The 13087-nt window shown below is 35.9% G+C and overlaps 1 protein-coding gene across 10 annotated transcripts in view; it reads left to right on the forward strand.

Moving 5' to 3' along the window:
- Nucleotides 1-13087, forward strand: part of SLIT2 (slit guidance ligand 2) — a 264142-nt gene that overhangs the window by 169824 nt on the left and 81231 nt on the right. For all 10 annotated transcript variants that reach the window (XM_066995708.1, XM_066995705.1, XM_066995709.1 and 7 more), the window contains exons 8-9: nt 885-1048; nt 3471-3609. In XM_066995708.1, coding sequence (XP_066851809.1) covers nt 885-1048; nt 3471-3609 — 303 coding nt within the window. The remainder of the gene's footprint in view (nt 1-884; nt 1049-3470; nt 3610-13087) is intronic.

Here is a 13087-nt window from a genome sequence, read left to right on the forward strand (position 1 = left end):
AGAGCCAGAGGAAAGTAATTTACCTAATTTAGTGAATACATTTGTCTGATGTTTTATTAATGGCAAAGTGCTTTCTGCCACTTGGCAAGGAGCCGTGGTCTTGTGTCGGCCTCTGCCAACCAAGAGGCGACTTCCTTAATTCCATTGCTTGCTGCCATTTGGTCTTTAAATTTCAGGCATTGCTTAGGCTGTATTTCCCTAGGAGCCAAAAGCAGCTAATCCCCCATTCTGCGATTAAACAAAAAGAGAGGAAATCAGAAAAGGGATGTGAAAGAAGGTGTTTTATATTGAGTTATTACTCTGTCTTATTCTGCAGAAAATGAATATGACCTGTTAGAGGGATTTTGCAGGCTGTTTCTATAGAGACTGATAATGGCCAGACTTAGATATATCTAATTGGAAACCAAATCTTTTATTAACTCTTCTTTTTTGACAGTATATTGTCACTATAGGACACTACAGTGATATGTTACTTCGGACATTTCTGTCTTATTCATCATTTGTTCATATCTGGACTAAAGACCTCCGAGGCAGCTTTCAAGCTCTTGTGTGTTTGCTTTTTTCTTTCAGACAAGAGGAAAGAAACTATAGGTAGTTTAGTTTCTTAAGAAATCTTCATCTTTTTTTTTCTTTTTTTTTCTTTTTTTTTTTTTTCGGTGATTTAGACCACAATTAAAAGGTCATTTTGCTGCTTGTATAAGCTTTGTTTATTAGCCTTTAAATCCCAGACTTTTAATGAAAGACGTAAAACATTGGTCGCTCATTCATGATTTTTATTAGTAAAGCAGCACAGTTTGGTGCTGCAGGGGGGAACAGGAAGGATGAGTTGCTCTTCTGTTTCTTCTCCCCAATTTAACCATACGGACACGCTTTTTCTCACGCAGTCGCCTTCACTCCAACAACCTCTATTGCGACTGCCACCTGGCCTGGCTGTCCGACTGGCTGCGGCAGCGGCCGCGTGTCGGCCTCTACACCCAGTGCATGGGCCCGGCCCACCTGCGGGGGCACAACGTGGCGGAGGTCCAGAAGCGGGAGTTCGTCTGCAGCGGTAAGGGCAACACTCACACAGCCCAGCAACAGCTCAGCAGTGACTGTTCATGCTACGTCTTGCTAGCTTTTGCGTATTTTTTTTTTCTAATTTAAAGAAGCTAATCATTTTTATCAGTATTTGTATCTTCTGTTGCGGTGCTTCTGTCCTTACAAAATTTGTGTGAATGCTGCATAGAACATATAGCCGTCATAAGGAGGGGGAGAGAAACGGAAAATGAAATAAAAGATACACTGACTGAGAGAATATAAGGCCTTTTAGTATTAAGGAAAAGGCCTTTAGTAATAAGGATTTAAAAAACAAAAACTGCAGGTTGTTTTTTCTTTTTGTTATTTTTCTATTTCTGTTTAAATAGTTTTCTGAAACCCCAAATAAACTTCTGAATGTTACTGGTATGCTTTTATGATCTTGTGGGTGGCAACCCATGGCAGGGGATTGGAACTAGATGATCTTTAAGATCCCTTCCAACCCAAGCAGTTCTATTATTCATTCTATGATTCTTTAGTGCATCAGGTTGTTTTCTGATGTGAAATGACAAAATGACAAACGATTCAATACTAATCACATTTTCTCTATTTATTTTTTTTCCTTTATTCATGTCTCCTAGATGAGGAAGAAGGCAAGTTTATCTTTCTTATTTAGATATTTTTAAACTTGATTGAAAATTTTCTGTAAACTTTACCTGCTGTTTCAAGGTTCCTCAAAACATTGAAAAACAACTGGAAAATAGCTGTCTGTTCAGTCATTCAGCAGGACTGTTTCTACTAGTTGATCTTCTGCAGACCCCCAGGTTGCTATTGCCAAATATGCCAAAATTTACACAGATCTGTTTGTGGTTTTGTTTGTTTGTTTTTAAACAGCTTTATGCACGGTTTCTATCCATACTGAACAGCTTCTAATATCACAGCGTAAGGCACCGTGACATCCTAGCATGGCAAATGATAACCACACTCTTATCATACTTCAGCCTTTTATGTATACTTAAAAGAGCTCCTAACAAAATCACTTCACGTATCCTGTTTGTAAACCGCATAGTTTTATAATTTGGACACTAACGCTGATTTTGAAGATGGGGAATAATCATGTTTTATCTCTGGGTCACTGTATTTTTTTTTTTAAGTAAAATAGGTGAAATATTTTCTGTTTTTTAGTTTTGGCAGCTGTTTGCACTTTCATAACAGATACTTTAACATTAAAACAAACTATTATATTGCAAACTACTATCTCAAAAGACTAACCTTTTCAGCAGAGTAATTTTAAAACTTGGACAGTTATTTGAAGTTGTAAATAGGAACAGCACTGGCTGCAACGTTAAAGTGATCTGTCATACATTATCACTGTACCCTTTCTATCTTAATATATGACATAAAATACAGCAAGACAGATTTCATAGCCCAGAAGTTTTTGTTTTGGTTTGGTTTTCCCTAGGAGTTTCAAAACAGACTCTAGCTTTTTTACCTTAATAGGAAAGAAAAGGGGAAAAAAGGGGGAAGGGGGGAGATTCATGCCTTCATGTGTTCCATATCATTACAAAACAGTAATCTGTATCATTAAATCATTATAACAATGACTTAATATATTATAAAAATATATATTAATTAATTAATATATTATAAAATATGCAACCTATTTGCAGGAAAATGTAATAAGATATTCTTACTTATTTTCTAAAACATATCTAAATATGTGAGTATTAAGGTTACATGTAATTACAAACACCGAATTTAACATAAAACTCTTAGGGGATGACACAAAGTTATGTAAATTCATGGCTACCTGACTAGTTAGAAAGACTGTTAAACTGGGGGAGAAAGTCTGCTGAGCTAATACAGAGTGAGAGTATAAGCTATGTAGTCAAACCTATTATTTATCTCTGTGATTGGATGGAAAGGTCATAATTCCAAAATTGTCTGTAACTGGTGCATACACTGAAGAATAATACTCATTAATGAGTATTTGCAGAGCAGAACTAAGAGAAGAGCTTCAGTGTTCATGGCAAAGTTCATTCATTTCTGTTGACATTCATTTTTAATACACAAAATTCTGAAAACTAAGTAAAACAATAATTGTTTTTTAAAACCGCAGAATAAATAAAACATACCAAAAAAATGGACTACACTTAGCCTTCTTTTAAAAAAGTGATTTTGAATACAAGTGTATGAAGTAACTGAGAAATGATGAAAGAACCAGCATAGCAGTTGAGCATTTTTCTTTAATTTCATTATTGTGTCAACATGTTGGTATTAATTAGGTATTTAAATTAATGCAATTTGAAATCATGGATGGGAAACAATGTTTATTCTTTTAAGTTCTGCATCCATTTTTCAGGGAGGTGTAAAGTGTGATGTTTTACTTTTGAGGTAAACTGGACTACTGCTTGACAGGTTTATACAGTTTTAGAAAAAACTCTTTTCTTTTGCAGGTCACCAGTCTTTTATGGCTCCATCCTGCAGTGTCTTGCATTGTCCCACTGCATGCACCTGTAGTAACAACATAGTGGATTGTCGTGGAAAAGGCCTTACTGAAATCCCAACAAATCTTCCAGAAACTATTACTGAAATGTGCGTAATCTGATTTTTTTTTTCTTTCAATGAACTTGCAGAGAACAGTTTTGTCCTATGTATTCATTGTTGTTATTTGTATAATATGCATTATACAGGGTAAGAATTTTTGAGTGCACATTCAAATTCAGAAATAAAAGGAATATATAGATATATGAAAATATTTAAGACATATATGTTCTCTTACGAGTTAGTTTTATATGTATTACTCACAACTCACAGTTAAAACTGCATTCTGAGTTGGTTTAAAAAGAATTCATGAGTCCTTACTTTTCTGCAAGTAAGTGGCATTTCAATGCAGGCTATAAACTCTGTTGCTTTCAGTGTTGCTCACTTTCCATCACCTTATTCAAGTCTTAGTGTCAGAGGAGCATATCTTGCAACAAAGAGACCTACATTGCTCATACTAAGTATTCTGCTAATGCAGCCTCCTCAGAAGGGTAATTTGAGAAGGCAAAAGTGTGGTGGTTGATTGCAATCTGTGGTATAGTCATTGTGTTAATACCATATAGCCGTGGATGGAAGAGCGTGCATGCTGATAAGGTTGCATGACATGGCATAAACAACAGCAACATCTACAAAATGTGCAACTGCATCTTTACTGCCAAGCGGAGTCGTAGCAGTGTGGCTGAGAGGTTGTGTGGGCACATAGGAAGGCTGCTGCTGTGTTGTTGCAGGGGAGGAGCAAAAGCAAAAGGTGAGTTTACAAGGGCACAACTAGAGATTGCAAGTGTGTTCCTAAATCTTTATTTTAAGGGTCATCAGTCCCAAAGAAATTATAGGATATAGGAGTTACTAGTTGACCCTGAATTCACTGTCAAAAGAAATGACCATGAGGCAAAAGCAAATGGGAATTTACAGAATGGAGATGTGTATCATCCTGTCTTCTGCTCACCTGTTGTTCTAGGTAAGAAATGCTGATGTGTTTTAAGCATTTAACATGTCCAGCATTTGGTTAAGCATTTAATAGGTTGCAAACTGAGGCTGGATATTTCCTGCTAGACTGCACATTGTTCACATCCCAGAGTGAGGCCTTTTCACATGATGAGATCCATAATCCATTAATATTGCTAAATATGTATGCATAGGTGTTCATATAAATATGTATAATATGCGTGCAGTGCTATATGTATAGATCATAGTTTACAGCATATCACTATCTGATATCTCTGTTGTGTATCTATTTCATAAGTATTGTTTACATTAAAAAGCAGGTTGCAGTGTTTTGCACGGTCAATGCCGTTCATAAATAATACACAAATAAACATACATATTCAAAATCTGGTACAAGGCAAGGTAGGGCATTAGAAAGGCAAATTTTAGTATTTATTTTAAATGAAACAGGTATGTACCAGTGAATACCAGTGTGATGAGAGAACTGGACTTCTATGATTGATTTAGTTTCTGAGTAAACAGGAGGATTGAAATATGATTTGAGTCAGTGGTAGGCTGCACTTACCACACAGTGAGAACAAAAATTTCCAGTTAAGTGGAAGGTAAAGAGAGAAATGTACAGGAAAAGAAGAAGACAAATAAGGGACATTAAAAAAGGGACAAACTCAGTGGAAGAATTAGAGTAAGGGATTTTGTGAGTATTTGATGAGAATCACTTGATCTTTGCTGCTTCCGTGTCAATGGGTTGAAGATGAGTTGAGATTTCAGCAAATAAGCATGTTGTAAAGGTTGTATGGCGAAAGCTTTACACTCTACTGCTTTAATGAGAGGAAAATCATGAAACTTTCAAAAAAAAAAAAGAAAAAAAAAGTTCATTCTTTGAAACATCCAATCTTCTTTAGAATCTACTGTGTTCTTAATTCTCAAGTTATTTTAAGCTAATAAATTGGAGGAGGAGAGGCGGGGATCCAAAGCTTCGAGCTTTAAATATAGTCTTTTAAAATGTCATTAATTTTCTTTGTCTTTACGAAGGAATATGCATTAAGGTTCATAATTTGTCCTGCCACCTTCTATTTTCCATGTCACTCTCATTCATCTCTTCTCTAAACTAGATGTTTCAAGTCCATTCAATCTTTTTGGATGCCAAAACCTTTGATTTCTTAATTAATCTCCTCCTTTCTCTCCTAACTCTTGGTTTTATTAATTTTTTGACCTACATTGACCAAAGTTGAATAAAATATTCCAGATGACAGTGAAACATCACGTTATATGGTGGCATTTTAGTTTCCTTTCTGCACTGTAATACTTTCTTTCCTTAACTGCCAATATCCATTGCAGCACACTTTCCATTGAAATGACCATGAAAAGTCCTAGGTCTTTTTTTTTTTCTTAGATGTTTTTGTCAGGAGCAATAATTTTACAGATGTAATTTCATTATTCCATCCACATATCACCTTATGTTTCTGAACGCTGAATCCAATTGCGTGTTACTTTTTAAAGCTGCTCTGTGAAAGACTTCGGTCTCCTATTCTTTTATCTAACTTCAACATACAGAAAGGTTCAGATGATCCTATCTTAAAGCTATCCTACAATAAAGTGTTTACAACTTTTTTCTTTTTTTTTTTTTTAGAGAAGTGCTTTGCAACTATTGTTTATAACAACCCTTTATAATTGAATTAGAAATAATGATTGTATCACATACAGTAATGTTTTTTTTCCACTTATTTTTATATGAAATTGTTGTATTTGTGCCAAAATGGTAATTGAAAAGAAGCACTTGAAGAGATGAGATCATGCTGTCACAGTAGCTTTAAAGAATGCCAAGGAGCTGCTGAACATGGAGCATGAGAGACCTGAAGTGAGCACTGTATTTCCACCACCATTACACAGTTCCCACACACATGCCTTTATTATCGTAATCACAATTTTGAGCATGTGCTTTGGCAGGAGCTCCCCAGTTCTCTGGGAGGGAGGGAAAGAGAAGTGAGCTGGTTCCCTGTTGAGTTTTCTGAAGGATGTACAGAATTAACAGCCAAATTATTATTTATTCAGTGATTTTATAATACCACCATCATTAGATTCCTGTGCACAACGTAAGAAAATTGACATTATACTACCATTTCACATGGGCCAGATGTTCTCCAACCTTTTCAGTATTTTTTTTCCACAGTCGTCTTCTGCATTTTTAACTGAGTATTCTCTTCTGATTTTATAAATGTACTTTATTGACAGTAACATTTGAAAAATCCATAGTACTTGTAAGTTCCCTTAGTCTGGACAACTTTCTGTGCCCTACAGTTGTAATAGTTATCACCTGTTTATGGGGTGTATTTGCAGAATCCAGTGCTGAGTACTACCAAGCTGTCATGTCATGCTTCAGCCAACACAATGGACCACAAACACCTCTGTGGTCTGCATCTTTCCTATATTTTGTCTTTACCTAATTGTATCTCATGTGAATACACTTTTCCTATTAGACTAAGGTTAAACTTTATTGTCAGCCCTAATGTATACAGTTGCTAAAAAATTGACCCCTGTTTTTTGACAGATACCATTTTTCCATCCATTTCTGCTTTTTCTTTCTTTGTTCTTACATGTGCAGAAGGTTAGTAAGAATATAATCTTTATATAGTTTCTAAAAGTCCATAATCCAGTTATTTTTTTCTTGTTGTTCTTATGAAGTTTGCCCTCAACAAATACTCATGTTTTTTGATGTTTTGTGGTGTTCTCCATCCATTTCTTCCATCTGTTCTCTCAGTGGGAAGCTTGACCTCAGTACCTTATGAAGCTTTGATTTCTTGCTCTTTGCCCAGCACAAGCTTCCTTTACATAAAATGTGTGTCTGCACCAAAACACTTTGTATTTGTTACATTGTCACATTGTCAGTCCATGTGAGACAATGCTGCATAAATTCTAAGTGGTATTAATAATGTTGTTGTTCTCTGTCCTCCTGGTTTACATAAATAAACTTCAGGTTTTAATGTGTATGTTCCATTTCAACAAATTTCCTTTTTTTTTTTTTTTTTTTTTTTCCTTTCTGGGAGTTGATTATTTATATAAGAAGTTAATTTATGTGCAAAAAGTCCTTTAAATGAAATATTGAATTACGAAAGTATTGAACATTTGCAGTTTGAATTGAGTAAAAGTTTGTATGTCAAAGTTCTGTGTTAACTCCAAGGAAAAGGAAGGAAAAAGGCTTTCTGTTTAGAGCATAATACTAAGACTTTGCATTATCTTGGTAGTTCTGCTGGACAACCTTTTGGGGATGACATTTTAAGACGGTAGGAGCTGTCTTCTCTGCTGATGGCTACTGCCTCTGTACCACTGTAGCAGAGTTGGCAGAATATGTGCTTGCACGGCTCTGCAGCCTCCCTGTCTGAGTTTGGTGTAATAGCTGCAGCCACTGAGGAAGAGGAGCTGAAGTGGTTTAGGAGGGAGCAGGTGTTCTGTGATGGTGGCAGCAGGAGGAGCCAGAGCCAGCTGCAGAAAAAATGTTTTAGCCTGGTGCAGGTGGGTTTCCTAGCGAGTATCACGGTGCTGGTGAGAGGGTTTTGTTGTACCACTCTGTCTGGCTTCTCAACAGTTACAAAAGTCAGTAGCAATTCCCATTGTGTGCAGTCAGTTATCAGCCAATGCATTGTCTGCCTGGTACCTCTTGGGAAGATGCCTTCAGTAGCAGGACTGCTTATCTCCAAGTAGCTGTCAGTGAAAATGGAAGGAGAATAAAGCCTTTGGTGGTTCTCTCTTTCTCCCTTTTGGTGTGATAAAGCTCAGAGGAAAATTAAGAATTCAGTATCTCAGTAAATGTAATTCTTAATCTTTATTGGCTTAGTACAATTGTATTTGTACCAGTTATACCTATTCTGCAAAATTAATTCTTCTCTTTATTATCTAAATAAACTCGCACACAGCTAAAAATAAGAATACCTAAACTTTTCTTTTCATGGTGGGTCCAATCAATGCTATATTATTTGAGAGTAAAGTATTTCATATTCCATGTAGTAAAAGATCACTTGAGCACCAAGACTCCCTTAGTTTTAGTGTATCCACTAATTCTAGAGGAAGCGCAGAAATAAAATGTAACCTCTCTAGGCCATCTTTAAAGGTTTCAGATCATGAGTGACCTGCAGGAAACATTTTGGGAATGCTTCCCATAGTTCTATTATTTTAATGCCTGTAACTGTAAACATTGTGAGTCCAAATACATTGACAATAGATGTTACATATTAATAGTTTTCAAACACTTGGTTTATAATACATCATACTTAAGCCTTTTTTCACTTAAGCAAAGCACGATATAGTAGCTATTCACTTAAAATATATTATGTATTAGTAGTCTTCAAGATTTTGCTATTTAGTATTCCTTGCTTAAGCCTTGTCTCATGGACAATCTCAAATCATGAGATAGTATTTATCCATTAGAAACATCAAAGAATCATAGATTGCTTTGGGTTGGAAGGGACCTTAAAGATCACCTAGTTCCACCACCCCCTGCCATGGGCAGGGACACCTCCCACTAGACCAGGTTGCTCAAAGCCCCATCCCACCCGGCCTTGAACACTGCCAGGGATGGGGCATCCAGAGCTTTTCTGGGCAACCTGTGCCAGTGCCTCACCACCCTCATAGGAAAGAATTCCTTCTTGATGTCTAATCTAAATCTACTCTTTTTTAGTTTAAAGCCATTACTCCTTGTCCTATCAGCACAGCCCCTGATAAAGAATCCCTCTCTAATATAATAAGTCATAATATGACTCAGTTTAGATTTGTTGTTTATACCTCTTACAGAAATTTGTGTGGGAAGCTCTTTCATTGTCATGTTTGGTCTGTTGAGTTCAACCAACTCAAGTGGTCTAATATACCTAGCACTTTCCTCCTTTGTCATATAGCTCTTATATTAAAGACATTACGGGTCATTCTTAAGGTTCAAAACTATTACTTTAATTGGTTTTAGAAAGTATAGCCTTTCTAACAGTGATAGCATTTATCAGCCTCTATGCAGGCATTCCTTACACATTTTAGTTTTTCAGCACCATTAATCTCTATTCACTTGGTTTCATTTTAGAATTCACCTTCCGCATGCAAGTTCTTTGAAAGGTCTGCAGAAATAATTCTGGTTTCCTTCAAATTGAGACTTTTTGGCATATGTTCAAACAGACTATCAGAAACCTTACAAATGGTGACCCAGCAGCAATTTTATTAAATGTACTGGTACCTTTTCTTAGAACGGTGTGAGTGAGTGACAGGCTCTTATTTCAAAAGGAGAGGCCAAAAAGCCATTAATGAGCTAGCCTACCTCATGAAAATGCTCTTCTTACATTCTTCTGATTTTCTTTTCTCTTCTGTGGCTTGAAATAGCAGTCAAAGTGGTTATAAAACCTCTTTCTTTACAGTAGTGTTATGAATAAAAGAAAATAAATACATTTGCAATAAGTGCTGCTGAGGGTGTTGATTTAGTGGGGGAGAGGAATGACCTGCTTTGATGACCACAGCTTTGTATAAATGACTATTTAAGCAATCAGGCATAGAATTAAGTTGATTTTTTTCTTCATTTTTGTTAACATGAAAAACATTTAATTAATCAAAGGAAGGAGTAAATTGTTTTGTTTGTTTTTTATTATTATTAGAAGGATAGGAATCCTTACAATGGTGATATAGCAAAGAGAAAGGTTTGATGAAAGGGAGGGTGAGTAGGGGGTTGCCACTGTTAACTAAGCAACAGTTGTATAATTAATGTGAGTCTTCGGAAGGGACAAAAAAGACCCTAAACCATATAATGTATGAAATGAAAAAAACATACAGAATTTTAATCAGGAATTTTAACAGTTCACCTCTGTTAACTCAGTGCAGTGAAAAGTCACTGACTTTTTAATTACTGTGGCCTTCAAGATAAAGTTGCTTGCTCTTTTCAGTGGAGCTTTCTAACATTTGAATGCCAAAACTAGAAACTGTATGGCTGTATTTGTTTCTGCTTTCTAGTTTAAATCAAAACATTGGTCTTTTTAGTTAGCAAAACTACTGTTTATGCCCATTGCAATATATAAAAACAAATAACGTTTGCTTTATCAAAGATGAAGAAATTTGCTAAAATCTTAACATCTTTTATGTAACACATACATATAAAGACACAACAATTGCATGAGAGTAATGGAAAATGCATTCTCTTCAAGGCAATGTCTTGAATAAATGTGAAAAATTAAAATTATGTAAAGGAATCTACTGATGTACTTGACTTCATTACCCCAATGCATTTAATTTTGCAACACAGATTTAACCGAATTACTGTTAACTGTTTGGGATTCATACCTTAATATTTCTCAGGGAAAACTTAAAATATATTCCATTTGACAGAAATAGATTGAAGTTTTGAAGCTAATAGATTAGGTTTTTTTTGACAGCTAAACATGTCCACTTAACACACGAGAGAAATGATTTGTCATGCTCTTACTCAAATATCTCCCTAATCGGAAAATTACTGGTAAATCATGTGGCTTTATGGTTTTGTTTCTTTTTTATTTCTTATTTCAGTTTTCAGACACGGTGTTTTCTGTAGGTAGAATATTTAATTTGTTCTTTATTAGCATGCGTTCTATGCTACCATTGTTCAGATCTTTGGCTTTCTTCATACTCTTGTGTCTTACCTTAAAAACTAATTAAATTTACAGGACAAAAGTAATTTCAACAGTCAGGAAGATGCAGAGACACAGAACACAGCAACTGCACAGGAAACTTATTCCAAAGAATATGGAGGAGGTCTTTATGTGTGAAACTTTATGTAAAATATCACACAGCACACTAAGCAGAAGAGATTATGATTCACTCTTGAATTTGTATGGCACCCTGTGGTGGAACTGGTGCAGTGGCAGGGTATTCTTCCTTGAAGGTGGAAATAGAAGAAGATGTCTTGTGGCCTTAGCCAACTTGCTTTTTTTTTTTTTCAAAACGGAGGAACAACCCCAGTGCTCATTTCCAGAAACTTTGGAAGTCGATACTGGCCAGAATGAACACCCCATTGTTCCACTTCTGGGACGTTTGTGCATGTTTCTGGTGGTACTGAGGTACATTGAGGGACCTCTACGTACTCTACCAAGAGAAAGAAAATAAGTCAGGCATGCTATAAATGAATATTTTATACAGCATGAAGAGAAGCTGGAGAAGGCCCATCCAGCTCTTCCAGAAAAACCCTCATAGCTCTCTGACAGCTGTGCTACACTCCAGAGGCGTCGTTACTCTTAGATTTTATTTTTACATATGGTTCTTCCTCAGCAATAATGTGATTGAAGTTACTGTAAAAGAAACTGAACATACCAACTTAGAATCATAGAACCATTTTGGTTGGAAAAGACCTTCAAGATCATCAAGTCCAACCAACTTCTTATGCTGTTGTGTTTTACCTTCAAAAAAATGCTGCCTTCATTATTTAAACGTTAGTAAATACGTGGTCCCATAAGTGGCAAACACCTGTTGGAAGTATTCTCAGTGAAAATATGTAGATTTTTTGTGGTAAATTTATGGTGCATGCTCCTGTAGTGTTATCAGGTAGTGAGGACTCCCACCACACTGTCAGCCACACAGAGTAATGGGATTCCCAAGCAGGTTGATGAGTCATCACTCATGATGAACCAAGAATGTAGCAGGATTACATTTATTTTTGTGAACTTAACACAGTTATTCTGAAGAGCTCAAGTAGTTTTTGTAATGTAACAGCTCTCATCAAAAATAGGCTAATTAGAGAGGCTTTAACTTGACTCTAGGTGACTCAGGCTAATTGCACAGGAGGCACACTCTGACAGATACTAAAGTACTGAGCAAATAATTCTTTAAGAAGTGGTGCATTTTGCCTACAACCTAAATCTGTAACAATTAAGGAATGTAAAGCCTACCGTCGTCAATGGTGCTGTAGGGTTCAGAGCATGAGATGGCCTTGTCTGTGATGAAAAATTTAGCAAATGCAGGTTTGGGACTTGCTTTTAAATGTGATGAATTCTTTAATGGCTTTAGTACAGCAATCCTTGTTACTTTTTTTGATGTAATGCAGACTATGGAGATGTCTGTCATTTGCAGTCAGTTCCCTGAGGAAATATTTAATAGAACAATTAGACTGGATGTTCGCATTTTGGCAAGCTTTAGGGCAACATTGACAGTGATTCTTTATATGCAAATATTTAGGAAACTGTCAAACAGATTTATTAATACACAGAATTAGAGACTGAAATTTTAAAGTCCAAGTAATATAGTCATTCAAAATACATCTTCTGTTTTGTTAGACATGGATGATATCACAGATTTCAACAGAATTCTTTTGCTGCTGAAGTTAGAAGAGACATTTACTGGATAAAAGGACTCTGGAGGTGCAGTTGTTGGGAAAAAAAAAAAAAAGAAGAAAAAAAAAAAAGGTACTTAGTTTGATAGCCTGAAGGATTTCTTTAGCAAAGGGAGACCATTACTCCTTCCTTTTTTTAAAAAACAAACAAGCAAAAACAACAACAACCAAAAACCTGGCAGATGTTAAATATGATGAGAGATGTGTTGGCTGCATATTGCAGTTCTTCAGATTCAGAAGCTGCACTGAATCCCATCGCTGAAA

Source organism: Anser cygnoides, chromosome 4 (genome assembly GCF_040182565.1).
Source record: "Anser cygnoides isolate HZ-2024a breed goose chromosome 4, Taihu_goose_T2T_genome, whole genome shotgun sequence".
NCBI classification, from domain to species: Eukaryota; Metazoa; Chordata; class Aves; order Anseriformes; family Anatidae; genus Anser; species Anser cygnoides.